The sequence below is a fragment of the Oenanthe melanoleuca genome, chromosome 22 (genome assembly GCF_029582105.1).
Source record: "Oenanthe melanoleuca isolate GR-GAL-2019-014 chromosome 22, OMel1.0, whole genome shotgun sequence".
Taxonomy (NCBI): Eukaryota; Metazoa; Chordata; class Aves; order Passeriformes; family Muscicapidae; genus Oenanthe; species Oenanthe melanoleuca.
In genome coordinates this window covers 3,046,312-3,060,767 of record NC_079355.1, presented here as the reverse complement: position 1 = coordinate 3,060,767, position 14,456 = coordinate 3,046,312, and the positions used below count along the sequence as shown (strand labels likewise).

General features: G+C 57.9%; 2 protein-coding genes across 7 annotated transcripts in view; one reads left to right on the top strand and one right to left on the bottom strand.

Moving 5' to 3' along the window:
- The window catches only part of RHOBTB2 (Rho related BTB domain containing 2), a 17,283-nt gene extending 15,129 nt beyond the window's left edge, over positions 1-2,154 (top strand). For all 3 annotated transcript variants that reach the window (XM_056508687.1, XM_056508688.1, XM_056508689.1), the window contains one exon: positions 32-2,154. In XM_056508687.1, the coding sequence (XP_056364662.1) occupies positions 32-270 (239 nt within the window). In that variant the 3' untranslated portion in view covers positions 271-2,154. The remainder of the gene's footprint in view (positions 1-31) is intronic.
- LOC130261979 (tumor necrosis factor receptor superfamily member 26-like) lies at positions 2,080-14,456 on the bottom strand. 4 transcript variants are annotated; one of them, XM_056508701.1, is made up of 10 exons: positions 13,695-14,456; positions 9,706-9,811; positions 9,081-9,209; positions 8,754-8,868; positions 8,553-8,638; positions 7,506-7,598; positions 7,285-7,325; positions 5,697-5,786; positions 3,702-3,798; positions 2,080-3,617 (listed from the first exon to the last, which is right to left on the bottom strand). In XM_056508701.1, exons 1-10 carry the CDS (start codon positions 13,740-13,742, stop codon positions 3,274-3,276), a joined length of 1,149 nt encoding a protein of 382 aa, XP_056364676.1. In that variant the 5' UTR covers positions 13,743-14,456; the 3' UTR covers positions 2,080-3,273. The 4 variants fall into 4 exon arrangements, with proteins under 4 accessions (XP_056364676.1, XP_056364672.1, XP_056364674.1 ...); XM_056508697.1 differs by having other exon boundaries at positions 9,706-9,808; positions 13,695-14,451; XM_056508699.1 differs by lacking the exon at positions 5,697-5,786 and having other exon boundaries at positions 13,695-14,452.

Here is a 14,456-nt window from a genome sequence, read left to right as displayed (position 1 = left end):
GCCCCGCCCTCACCCCGCCGTGTGCCCGCAGAGAACCAGGAGTACTTCGAGAAGCACCGCTGGCCGCCGGTGTGGTACCTGAAGGAGGAGGATCACTACCAGCGGGCGAAGAAGGAGCGGGAGAAGGAAGATTACCTGCACCTCAAGCGGCAGCCCAAGAGGCGCTGGCTCTTCTGGAACGCCTCCTCCTCCCCTTCTTCCTCTCCTTCGTCGTCGGCAGCCACAGCCTCCTCCTCCTCCTCCTCCTCCTCCTCCTCGGCTGTGGTTTGAGAGCCCCAGCGAGACGGGGAGGAGGAGGAGGAGGAGGAGGAGGAAGGGTGGGATGCCCTGCCCCAGCGCCAGGCACACGTGGAGCGGCACAAGCCCCGCGGCGCAGGCGGTGGCCACTGGGGAGGGGCTCGGGGCCACTGGGGAGGGGCTCGGGGCCACTGGGGAGGGGCTCGGGGCCACCTCCCGGAGCCCTGCAGAGCCCGAGCAGCAGGAGGAGCTCCCAGCTTGCAGCAGCACGAGGGGCTGTGCCGTGCTTTCGGAGCTTTTGTTGGAAATCGGTTTTGTTTTTCGGGGGCAGCATGGGAAAGAAGACAAAGAAAAAGAAGAAGAAGAAGGAGAGACATGTCCTGCTTCCGTTTGGGTCTGGAGCCAGAAGCTCTGGGGTGTGGTTTGGGTGTCTGATGGCATCTCAAGCACCTGGAGCCACCCTGGGGGTCCTGCACCCCCTGCACTCACAGGCACAGGGCAGGGGACCCTGGTCCCCAAAGCCACCAGGCACTGCAGAATTCCCCCTACCAGCGGGGTCTGTCCTCATTCAGGGCACGGAGGGGATCAGAATCCTCTCCTCCCTGTTCTTAACTCTTTGTTTAGATAGAAAAAGCAAAAAAAAAAAAAAAAACCCCAACCCAATCCCACAGCAGAAACCACCCCTGAGCCCTGGGCTTGGGGTTTCAGCCCTGAGGCTCCATGGTAATAAATGGTGTTTTGAAAGCCCGGCGTGGTCCCTGTGTGTGTGGGAGGAGCTGCTGGACAGGCTCATCCTTGTGGCAGCTTTGGGGTGATGCCACCACCCCCCTCCAGCGCTCCTGGCACGGGCAGGGACAGAGGGACCCAAACCCCTGCTGTGACACCAGGTGGCTTCTCCATCCAGGTGGCTTTTCCTGTGTCCCAAAGCTCCTGCAGGGGATGGGGAGAAGCTCCTCAGAGCCCACCCCTGCTGCTGGAGGAGCACCTGGAGGTGCTCCCAGCGCTGCCCCCTCCTTTTCCACACAGCTCCTCTTTTCCTGGAGCACCTTGGAGCCTCCCACCCCACCCTCAGCCCCGGTGTTCTCACCCTTGGAGCAGGTAGGACCACGAGTTTCTCTCTTTTTCTCACAGCTGGGCACTCACTGACACTTCAGAGCCCTGCATGTGCCTGGCTCAGGGGGCACAGGCAGAGACCCCTGGGCACAAACCCTCCGGGCAGAACAGCCCTTAAAAAAATAAAATAAATCCCCTCAGCAGTGCAGGGGCTGGAGAGCAGCTCCAGGGGTGTTTCTGGGGGGTTTGAGCAGAGCCCTTTTCTCACTAAGCACTGCATGGATTTGCAACACAGCTACTGCTACACACAGAGCCCTGGCTGGGTGGTGCCACCCCCAGAGGGACAGAGGGACAGGGTCACCCCCCTGCTGTGGCAGGGGACTCTGCTCTAGGGTAAATAAAGCCCAGGGTGGGTGCTGAGGGCTTTCCCTGGCAGAAAAGACCCCTGGAGACCATTCCTGGTGGGATATAAATAATTCCTGTGGGAATAAATAGTTGCTGGGGTGGCTGAGCAGGGCTGAGTGCTGGAGCAACTGGTGTCCACTGGGACCCTGGTGACCACTGAGACCCTGGACAGGCCCTCACCAGACTTCTGGGGGGAGAAAAAAAATCAAACTAGACAAGAAAATCTGAAAGATTTTTTGTTTGTTTGTTTTTAAAATGTTAACTCTTCCTTCATAAACACAGAAATGTAAAAAACTGGAAAATAGAAGACTGGCTGGGCCAGAGCTCTGTACAGAAACACACAACCATGCTTAATAAAAAAAAAAAAAACAAAAAACCAAAACATGATATTTTTATATACATTTTAAGTTAATATATGTAAAGTTTACACTTGCTAAATAAATAAAATATACAATTTTACATCTTGAATACATTATTGGAGGGTGGAGGAGAAGGGGGAGCAGCAGGAAGGCTGAGCAGCCTCCCACCCCACTGGGAAGGCCCTGAAGTGCCAGCTCAAGTATTCCAGTAGCTTTTCCAGCTGAGAAAAAAAAACCCAAAACCTGAGCTGTGTGTGAGAGGCAGAGCTTGAGGAGCTGCCCTGGCTGAGGGTGGGCAGCAGGTCACAGTGCACTCCCCTCTGCACACTGCCTGGGGACATGGGGACAGCACCGCCACCCCCAGGGCCACCAGAGGGGACTTGTCCCTTCTCCTCAGCTCTGAGACCCCTCCTGCAGCTCTGGGGGCTCCAACACCATGTGGATGGGCTGGAGCAAATCCAGGGATGCTCTGAGGGCAGGCTGGCAGAGCTGGGATTGTCCTGGAGAAAAAAAAGCTCTGGGACACCTTCAGTCCCCTTCCAGTGCCTGAAGGGGCTCCAGGAGAGCTGGAGAGGGACAAGGGGTGAAGTGCCAGGCAAGTGACAGTCACATTGGCATTAGGAAGAACTGTTTGGCAATGAGGGCAAACACTGCCCAGGACAGCCTGGACAGTGGAGGATGTCCCTGCTCCTGGCTGAGCCCTGCACTGTCCCTTTCCCCAGGCACCCCCAGTGACCATAGTGCAAATGAATCATTCCCAGTCTCTCCTCCACACCCTGGCTCCTAACAGTACAAAACAATGAAAAACACTAGTTTCTCTACAACAAATAACCCAAGGCTCCAGCTGCAGAACCACCAGCACACAGAGTGAAGCTTGCTGAGAGGTGTAGAAGCCATTGCAGGATGCCAGGAATCCCTTGAGGAATATGATCCAGTTCAAAAGCACAGGGATGCCAAAATCCCTGCAAAATCCCTTCTGGTTCTGTGCTGGTGCTGGAGATCCAGGCAGTACCGTTGGCATCCAGGAATGATTTGAAACTCTTGGCATTGAGTGAGATCAAGAAACCAGCCTGGGTTCTGTGAGGAAGCACCAACATTGAGCCTGGGATGCAGCTGGGAGCACCCTGAGCTCGTACTCTGAGGAGGATCAGCCCTCCTGGCTCTGCTGAGTGCTGATGGCTTGAGAAGGAGCCAAAGGAGAGCCATGAACAGCAGAAATTCAAGTGTCCTGGGAGGTATTTGATGGCTCTGGCTGGAAGGAGGGAGGTGCAGCCTGCTCACCACCCCCCTCAGCTCCAGCCTGGAAAAGTCCCTTCTGGATCAGAACGCAGGAGATCTCCTCTGCCACCCCCCCGAGGTTGAGCTCCTCCAGGATCTCCAGCAGGGTGTTCACAGAGGCTTTGGTCCCCTCCCTGCTCTGCCACCTGAGCAGCATCTCATAGACTCCATCCTCTGTCCTGGCCATGGCCACGTCGTTCTCCTCCAGCTTCAGGTGGCGCCCGAATTTCTTCCAGTGCTCGGTGTAGACCTTCTTAGCAAAGGTGTAAAAGGAGTCTCGCAGCCCTGCAGGGGGACAGGGACAGCTCAGAGCTGGGACAGGAACCTCAGCCCCCAGCACAGCCCCTGGGGGTGTCTGAATGGTCTTACTTTGAATGGGGGTGTCCCCTGGTGCTGGAACCAGGTTCCACTCGGGTCTCGCGCTCGGTGGCTCCTTGGGTCTCACACTCCCACTTGGTGGTGTCACCTGGAATGAGAGTGTCACTCCTGGGGTGAGAGTGTCACTATGGGAATGAGAGTGTCACTATGGGAATGAGAGTGTCACTCCTGGGGTGACAATGTCACTATGGGAATGAGAGTGTCACTCCTGGGGTGAGAGTGTCACTATGGGAATGAGAGTGTCACTATGGGAATGAGAGTGTCACTCCGGGGCTGAGAGTGTCACTATGGGGATGAGAGTGTCACTCCTGGGGTGAGAGTGTCACTTCTGGGGTGAGAGTGTCACTCCTGCAATGAGAGTGTCACTCCTGGGGTGACAATGTCACTATTGGAATGAGAGTGTCACTCCTGGGGTGAGAGTGTCACTATGGGGATGAGAGTGTCACTCCTGGGGTGAGAGTTTCACTCCTGGGGTGAGAGTGTCACTCCTGGGGTGACAATGTCACTATGGGAATGAGAGTGTCACTATTGGAATGAGAGTGTCACTATTGGAATGAGAGTGTCACTTCTGGGGTGAGAGTGTCACTCCTGCAATGAGAGTGTCACTCCTGGGGTGACAGCGTCACTATAGGAATGAGAGTGTCACTATTGGAATGAGAGTGTCACTTCTGGGGTGAGAGTGGCACTCCTGCAATGAGAGTGTCACTCCTGGGGTGACAATGTCACTATTGGAATGAGAGTGTCACTATTGGAATGAGAGTGTCACTTCTGGGGTGAGAGTGTCACTCCTGCAATGAGAGTGTCACTCCTGGGGTGACAATGTCACTATTGGAATGAGAGTGTCACTCCTGGGGTGAGAGTGTCACTATGGGGATGAGAGTGTCACTCCTGGGGTGAGAGTTTCACTCCTGGGGTGAGAGTGTCACTCCTGGGGTGACAGTGTCACTATGGGAATGAGAGTGTCACTATTGGAATGATAGTGTCACTCCTGGGGTCACAATGTCACTCCTGGAATGATGATGTCACTATTGGAATGAGAGTGTCACTCCTGCAATGACAATGTCACTCTTGGAATAATGATGTCACTTCTGCAATGACAATGTCACTTCTGGAATGACAATGTCACTCCTGGAATGATGATGTCACTATTGGAATGACAATGTCACTCCTAGAATGAAAGTGTCACTCCTGGAATGATGATGTCATTCCTGCAATGACAATGTCACTTCTGGAATGACAATGTCACTATTGGAATGATGATGTCACTCCTGGAATGATGATGTCACTCCTGCAATGATGATGTCACTCCTGTGTCGCTGTGGGGCCGGGAAGCAGCAAAAGAACACAGCAACACAGCTCCTCTTCCAAGCAGCAAGAAGGAGCAGTTCATGGGAAAGCCATGGCATTTATACAAGGGAGATTGCAAAAACACAAAGTGGAAAAGTTTTTGGTCAAAGAAGGCAACAGCTCTTTGAAAACATGGAAACAAATCACGAGACACTCACACACTCAGTGCTCAGCACCAGGTGCCTGCCTGCCTGTGTTTTCTGTCTACCTTCCTTTGTTTTGTCTCTGAGAAACATCCCCAGCCTGGGAAAGATCCAGGCTGGAGCTGAGAAAAATCAACAGCAGGGAAAAACCAGATTAGGTTTCCCCAGGAGCCTCCAGCAGTGTCCACACTCCTGGAATGTCCATGTCCCACAGCACCCACCCAACCCCACACCAAATGTGATTTCTGGGGATTGGAGACCCTCTCCCTCTGTCCCAGGAGATCACCACCCACCCCCAGGACATCCTGGATTAGGAACAGCAGCAGAACCTGAGATGGAGGAGACAAGAGCTGTGTTTGCTCAGCACCAGCATTAAATCCTCCGAGGACTCTCCCATCCTGATCCCACAATGACCCTTCCCCATCCCCCTGAGTGGCCCAGCCCCCCAGGACGAGCAGATTCTGGCCAGGCAGGGTGGGGCAGAGGTGCCACTCACCGGTGGCTCTGAGCCCGGGTCACGCTGCTCGTTGGTGGCATTGTCCCCTGCCTCCACGCTCTTGTACTTCAGCTTCCGAAACATGGAGCTCTGCCAGCAGGGAGAACACAAACTGTGCTGCTGTGGGCAGCCAGGACCCTCCCTGGAGCCAGCCCTGAGCCTGGCACAGCCCAGCCCTGCCCTGCCATCCCCACTGTGCAGCCAGCAGGAAAGGGTTAATGGCACTGGGAGCACCCAGGGCTCTGCCAGAGAGCTCTGCACAGCCCTGCAGGGATGGAACTCATCCCTCTGCTCCTGCAGCCTTCCCAGCTGGATGAGCCTCATCCCCTGCTCCTGCAGCCTTCCCAAATGGATGGAACTCATCCCTCTGCTCCTGCAGCCTTCCCAGCTGGATGGAACTCATCCCCTGTTCCTGCAGCCTTCCCAGCTGGATGGAACTCATCCCCTGCCCCTGCAGCCTTCCCTGGAGCTGCTGGATGAGCCTCATCCCCTGCTCCTGCAGCCTTCCCAGTTGGATGAGCCTCATCCCCTGTTCCTGCAGCCTTCCCAGTTGGATGAGCCTCATCCCCTGTTCCTCCAGCCTTCCCAGCAGGATGAGCCTCATCCCCTGTTCCTGCAGCCTTCCCAGCTGGATGAGCCTCATCCCCTGTTCCTGCAGCCTTCCCAGATGGATAACCCTCATCCCCTGTTCCTGCAGCCTTCCCTGGAGCAGCTGGATGAGCCTCATCCCCTGCTCCTGCAGCCTTCCCAGCTGGATAACCCTCATCCCCTGCCCCTGCAGCCTTCCCAGTTGGATGAGCCTCATCCCCTGTTCCTCCAGCCTTCCCAGCAGGATGAGCCTCATCCCCTGCTCCTGCAGCCTTCCCAGCAGGATGAGCCTCATCCCCTGCTCCTGCAGCCTTCCCAGCAGGATGGAACTCATCCCCTGTTCCTGCAGCCTTCCCAGCTGGATGAGCCTCATCCCCTGCTCCTGCAGCCTTCCCTGGAGCTGCTGGATGAGCCTCATCCCCTGCTCCTCCAGCCTTCCCAGCAGGATGGAACTCATCCCTCTGCTCCTGCAGCCTTCCCTGGAGCTGCTGGAGGAGCCTCATATGAGCCTCATCCCCTGCTCCTCCAGCCTTCCCAAATGGATGAGCCTCATCCCCTGCTCCTGCAGCCTTCCCAGCAGGATGAGCCTCATCCCCTGCTCCTGCAGCCTTCCCAAATGGATGAAACTCATCCCTCTGCTCCTGCAGCCTTCCCAGCTGGATGAAACTCATCCCTCTGCTCCTGCAGCCTTCCCAAATGGATGGAACTCATCCCTCTGCTCCTGCAGCCTTCCCAGCTGGATGAGCCTCATCCCCTGTTCCTCCAGCCTTCCCAGCTGGATGAGCCTCATCCCCTGCTCCTGCAGCCTTCCCAGATGGATAACCCTCATCCCCTGCTCCTTTAGCCTTCCCTGGAGCAGCTGGAGGAGCCTCATATGAGCCTCATCCTGCCCCTCCAGCCTTCCCTGGAGCTGCTGGCCAAGTGGGGAGCAGAAGGAATGGAGATCCTCACCCCAGCCCACAGACAGAGCCAGCCCCCATCTGCCATGCCAGGAACTCACCATCATTTTGCAGGGTCCCTTGCTGGAGGATCTCCCATCCCCTGGAGGATGGAAACAGTGCTGTGATCCCTCTTCACCCAGGCAGGACCCTCTTCCCACCCAGCCCACACAGGTGGGTGCTCTGGGGTCCCTTTCCCACCCAGCCCACACAGGTGGGTGCTCTGGGGTCCCTTTCCCACCCAGCCCACACCAGGTGGGTGCTCTGGGGTCCCTGCACTCACCTGGGGCCCTGCAGAGGCGTTTCCAGATGCAGAACAAAACCATTACCAGGACCACAACTACCACGGCTGTAATCACCCCGATGGCCCATTTGCCTGAAGCAGATCAAACAGGGCTGTGAGCAGCTGCTCCTGCTCCCCCCAGCCCATCATCTCCCACCCCCCCCAGCCCATCTCCATCCCCAGCCCATCTCCCACCTCCCAGCCCAACATCTCCCACCCTCCCAACCCATCTCCCACCCCCCACCCCATCTCCACCCCCAGCCCATCTCCCACCTCCCAGCCCATCTCCCACCTCCCAGCCCATCATCTCCCACCCTCCCAACCCATCTCCCACCCCCAGCCCATCATCTCCCACCCCCCCCAGCCCATCTCCCACCCCCAGCCCATGTCCCACCCTCAGCCCATCTCTATCCCCAGCCCATCATCTCCCACCCCCAGCCCATCTCCCACCCCCAGCCCATCTCCCACCCCCAGCCCATCTCCATCCCCAGCCCATCTCCCACCCTCCAGCCCATCTCCCACCCTCCCAACCCATCTCCCACCCCCCAGCCCATCTCCCACCCCCCAGCCCATCCCCATCCCCAGCCCATCTCCCACCCCCCCAGCCCATCTCCCACCCCCTCAGCCCATCTCCCACCCCTCACCCCATCATCTCCCACCCCCTCAGCCCATCTCCCACCCCTCAGCCCATCTCCCACCCCTCACCCCATCATCTCCCACCCCCAGCCCATCTCCCACCCCCAGCCCATCTCCCATCCCCAGCCCATCTCCCACCCCCCCAGCCCATCTCCCACCCCTCAGCCCATCTCCCACCCCCCCAGCCCATCTCCCACCCCCAGCCCATGTCCCACCCTCAGCCCATCTCTATCCCCAGCCCATCATCTCCCACCCCCAGCCCATCTCCCACCCCCAGCCCATCTCCCACCCCCAGCCCATCTCCATCCCCAGCCCATCTCCCACCCCCCCAGCCCATCTCCCACCCCTCAGCCCATCTCCCACCCCTCAGCCCATCTCCCACCCCCCATCCCCATCCCCACCATCACTTACTGACGGTGCCACCGCCCCTGGCAGGAGCACACTGCAGGTCACTGTCAGCTGTGCAGGGTTTCAGCACCTCCTGGCCCTCAGGACACCTGGGAAAGGGGGCACAGGGTGGGCTCAGCAGCTGCAGCCCCAGCTGGGACCCCCAGGAGCCCCCCTGACCCACCTGGGCTGGCACTGGGACCCCCAGGAGCCCCCCTGACCCACCTGGGCTGGCACTTCTGGCACATCTCACAGGGGTGCTCCGGGGGGCAGAAGGTGCCGTCCCTGCAGGCACACACCGTGTTCCTGGAGGGCTGGCAGGGACTCAGCTGCACCTGATCTGTGGGGCAGAGGGGCAACAGCTCCATCCTGGCTCTGGGGAGGAGCTGCTCCCCCCCTGCTGCCTTCCCTGCCCTCAGGGAACCAGAGCTGTGCCTGGATCAAACCCCACCTCATCCTCCTCATCCTCAGCCCTTCAACAGGTGTGGGTGACACCTGCAGGTGACACCAGAGAGCTCAGCTGGACCTGAGCCATCAGCCCTGAGTTCTTACCTTCCCTGCACTTGGAGCACTCCTGGCAGGACTGGAAGGTGTTTGGGTACTCCATGAATTCCCCCTCTCCACAGGGCTCACACCTGCCAGAGCCGTGCTGCTCTTTACACTCCTCTGCAAGGTAGGAGCCTGAGGAGAAAAGGGAAATTCTGAACACACAAGGAAGGGGCTGGAGAATTCCTGAGGGAGCTGGGAAGGGGCTCAGCCTGGAGAAAAGGAGGCTCAGGGGGAATTTCTGGCTCTGCACAAGTCCCTGCCAGGAGGGGACAGCCGGGGGGATTTGGGATTTCTGCCAGGAACAGGGACAGGAGGAGAGGGAACGGCCTCAGGGTGGAAGCAGCAGGAATTTCCCCATGGAAAGGGTGGGCAGGGATTGGAACTGCCCGGGGGGGTGGGGGTGACCATCCCTGGGGTGACACAGTGACAAGGTGGGGATGGGCACAGCTTGGATTTGGTGCCCTTGGGGCTCTTTTCCATCCTGAAGGATTCTGTGATTCCACCACCAGCAAAGCTCAGAGGAGCCAACAAAAGGGAAATATTGCCATGCAGAGTGCTGGGATCCACGAGAGGGGAGCAGGGCAGAGCTGGAGCTGCAGAGGTGGGGGCAGTGCTGAGACCATCTCACCTGCAGGGCACTTCTGGCAATCATCCCTCCCTCCCCAGCTGGAATCCAAGGCATCCGAGCTGTCCCTCCTCAGGGTGACAGCACTGCTTCCCAAAGCAGCTGCCTGCTAAAAAAACACAGAAAAATTCGGGTTAAAACCACCCCAACCCACAGGGCAAGGGGGGAAGGGAAGGGTGGGAGCTGCTGTGCCCAGTGGAGCACAGAGGCACTTCCCACAACCCAGGGCTGGTTTTTTTTCCTTGGCAAAGCCTCCGGAGGAGCTGTGGAGGTTTGCAGGGGAATTCCATCTGCCAGGTTATCAGCAGGGCAAAGAGCCACCAGCCCCTTTTCCTTCCCCAACCTCTGACAGCACCAACAGCCCCGAATGGGAGGGGAGGGTCGGGGGGAGGAAGGGCTCTGTGGCAGGAAACCAGCCCCGTGTCAGGGCTGCAAGGTGCCCACCAGAAACCCCTGGGCTGTCACTCCGGGCTCCCAGGGGAAACCATGGCCTTGTGCTGTCCCTGCTGCCCTGCAGGATCAGGAAGAAAAGTCACATTTCCGCCAGCTCTCCACGCCCTGTTTCTGCTGGCTCAGCTCCTTCCGCCCCGGGTCACTCCAGGGGGATGATGCTCATTTGTCCCCTAAGGTCTGGGGGCTTTTTTGGCACCTCAATGTCCCCAGTGTGTCCAGTGCCATTGGGATCTGAGCCAGCAGAGAGCTGCTCCATGGATATCCATGGATATAAACTGGATATCCATAGAAATAAACTGGATATCCACAGAAATAAACTGGATATCCACAGATATAAACTGGATATCCACAGATATAAACTGGATATCCATAGATATAAACTGGATATCCATAGATATAAACTGGATATCCACAGAAATAAACTGGATATCCACAGATATAACTGGATATATATAAATTTTGTATCCATGGATATAGAGCTGCCCCTACCTGCACAGGGCTGGCAGGGTGTGACATGTCTCAACACTCAGGGGCTGCAGGAGAAACTTTTCCCTTCCTGTCCTCAAACAAAAATCAGCCTTTTAAAGCAAATATTTCTGCTGTGAGTCAGAACTGCCTGGTATGGAAGGAACAATAGAGCTGCCTCCTGTCCCCTGCTCACAGCACCTCCTCCCTGGAGGATTCCCGAGCCAGAACAAGACAAAACTGGCTGCAGCAGGTCTGGGGGGAACGGTCATGGGGCTGCAGAGGTGACACAGAGCCACAAAGCCACCACTGACCCAGCCTGGGAACGGGGCCAGCTCCAGACCTGGCCTTGGAGGGATCAAATCCACGTCCCTCCAGCACCTTCTGGCTCTTCATCCCCCAGGATCTGGCTCTGCTCCTCTTTTCTTGTTTGCAAGGTTGCAAAGTGATTTTTTTAAATCCACTTGAGGAGCTCCAGCCACAAGAGCTTCACTCATTCTGGTCCTGGGAGTCCTGGGAGCGAAGGGACAATTTGTCCCATTTCCAGGAGGGAAAAAAAATCCATATTTCTTCCCCACCTAAACTGTGAGGGTGATGAGGGTTTTCTGCAGTTTGGGGAGGCCCCTCAGCCACGGGGTTCCATTGCAGCACGATAAGGTTATCAGCCCACAGCACCCTGCTGCCACCACCGACAAAACTGCCAGTGGGACCATCCAGCACTGGTGGAATTCACTTTTCACCCGCAGTAAACAACCCAAGAAAGGCAGAGGAACTGGAGGCACAAGAATCCCTTTTAGCTAAAAGCCTCTTCCTTCTTGGGGGATGAATTCTGGAGAAAAAGCTGGGGAAAGCAAAAAGCTTTGAACTTTCCCTGCTTCCATCCCCAATTTGGTTTTTCTCCTGAGGTGATCCCAAAAGTGTAGCCAAGGAGAGACCCCTCACTGAACTGAAGGAGGAAGAAACATCCCGATGGAGCAGAGAACGGGATGAGAGCAATGCTGATGTCACTGCTCCAAGGGCTGATCCAGGCAGGGATTTCCCTGCAATTCCCACTGTGTGGGATTTGAGCTCTAGCAAACTCAAGAGATCCAGGGTATTCCTGCTCAAGAAGCTGTGGCCTGTGTCCATGAGTGATGCAATGCAGAGAGGACACGCAATATCGTCCCACTGTGCCACGTGAATCACCGCCCTGAGCAGCTCCCCTCCCTGAAAACGGGATCAAAAGTCAAAAACACCTCAGGCTGCTACCAGCCTGCCTTTAGGTGACGGGTTTAGCAAGGCTTGGTTTTATCAGGCTGGTCTAAATAAATCCTATTAAACAATGTAGGGGATGAATTGGATGGGAAGCGTTTCCTAAAAACCTGTTGTGGGCAGCGCTGATGCAATTCCGGGGCGGGACAGCACTTGGACTTTTACAGCCATGGAATCACAGGCCAGCCCGAGACACCAGTCAGGATCCTCCTGACTCCATCCAGAGTTCAGGCATTTCCCAGCTCTACAGCGCCCAATCCCAACATGGGAAATACGATATGCCCAGGTGGGATTTTCTCTCCTAAATCCTTGTGCTGAGCAAGCTCGGCCACCTCCCGGGCGAGCCGCATTCCTGCTGCGGGATCATCCCAGCCCGATGTGTTCAGACATCCCCCCGGGCGCCGGCGCTGCCACCAGGTGCCAGCAGACACGGCTCGGGAGCTTCGGGAGCGGAATTCCCCGTCCCTGCCGTGCCTGCAGCCCTCGGTCGCCATCCCAGTGCCCGCCAGGGCCATGTGCTGGGACTCGGGGCCGAGATCAATTTTTTCATCTCTTCCCATTCCAGTTCCCGGCTGCGGCTTCCCCCGACCCCCGGCTTCAATCGCACATCCTCCCGTACCCCGAGCCCCGCTGTGCCGTGCCCAGATTAACCCTTCCTGCTCCTCACCTGCCCAGATTAACCCTTCCTGGTCTCCATTTGCCCATTGAACCCCCCAGATCGCCATTTGCCCATCTGAACCCCCCTGGCAGCTCCTTGCCCATCTGAACCCCCCTGGTTGCCACCAGCCCATCTAACCCCCTCTGGTCCCCATTTGCCCATTGAACCCCCCTGGCAGCTCCTTGCCCAGATGAAACCCCTGGTCCCCACTTGCCCATTGAACCCCCCTGGTTGCCACCAGCCCATCTAACCCCCCTGGTCCCCATTTGCCCATTGAACCCCCCTGGTCCCCACTTGCCCATTGAAACCCCCCCGGTCGCCATTTGCCCATTGAACTCCTCTGGTCGCCATTTGCCCATCTGAGCCCCCCTGGCAGCTCCTTGCCCATTGAACCCTCTGGTCGCCACCTGCCCATTGAACCCCCCTGGTCCTCACCTGCACATCTGAACCTCTCTGGTCTCCATTTGCCCATCTGAACCCCCCTGGTCGCCACCTGCCCAGTGAACCCCCCTGGTCGCCATTCGCCCATTGAACCCCCCTGGTCGCCACCTGCCCATTGAAACCCCCCCCGGTCGCCATTTGCCCATTGAACTCCTCTGGTCGCCACTTGCCCATCTGAACCCCCTGGTCGCCACCTGCCCATCTGAACCCCCTGGTCCCCACTTGCCCAGATTAACCCCCTGGTCGCCATTTGCCCATCTGACCCCCCCCGGTCGCCACCTGCCCATTGAACCCCCCTGGTCCCCATTTGCCCACTGAACCCCCCCGGTCGCCACCTGCCCATTGAACCCCCCTGGTCCCACCGCCTTCCCCCCCTCCCCGATCCAGGTGAACCCCTCCGCCCCCATTTTCCCCGCGGCCCCCAGACCAGGTGAGCGGCCCAGATCCCCCCCAAACCCCCGGAGCAGGTGAGTCCCTCCGTGCCTCAGTTTCCCCCCCTGACTCACACGAGCCTTTCCCCCCAAGATAACCCCACCCCCCATTCACACAGCACCCCCCTCACCCTCGGGACCCCCCAAATCCCCCTCCCCACCTTTTTTCCCTCCCCGCCGCTCCGAGCCCCTCCACAGCGCCGCAAGCCTGGGCATGTCGCGACAGCAGCGCGCAGCCCCCGCAGGGGTCCGGCCCCACTCGGAGGGTCCCCACGAGCCCCGTCCCCACTGACCGTGACCAGCAGCAGCACTCGGAGCCAGCGCCGCCGGGAGCGGCGCATGCTGAGCGGGAGCGGCACCAACCGGGTCGGGACAGAACTTCGGGACGATTCCGGTTCGGACAAACTCCGAGAGACGAACCAGGTCGGGATAGAACTTCGGGACGATTCCGGTTCGGACAAACTCCGAGAGACGAACCGGGTCGGGACAGAACTTCGGGACGATTCAGGTTCGGACAAACTCCGAGAGACGAACCAGGTCGGGATAGAACTTCGGGATGATTCAGGTTCGGACAAAATCCGAGATACGAACCGGGTCGGGATAGAACTTCGGGATGATTCAGGTTCGGACAAACTCCGAGAGACGAACCGGGTCGGGATAGAACTTCGGGATGATTCAGGTTCAGACAAAATCCGAGATACGAACCGGGTCGGGATAGAACTTCGGGACGATTCAGGTTTGGACAAAATCCGAGAGACGAACCAGGTCGGGATAGAACTTCGGGATGATTCAGGTTCGGACAAACTCCGAGAGACGAACCAGGTCGGGATAGAACTTCGGGATGATTCAGGTTCAGACAAAATCCGAGATACGAACCGGGTCGGGATAGAACTTCGGGACGATTCCGGTTCGGACAAACTCCGAGAGACGAACCGGGTCGGGATAGAACTTCGGGACGATTCCGGTTCGGACAAACTCCGAGAGACGAACCACGTCGGGACACACCCAGTGTAACTCTGCCCAGAGCGCAGCGCAGAATGGGCAGGACAGGCGAG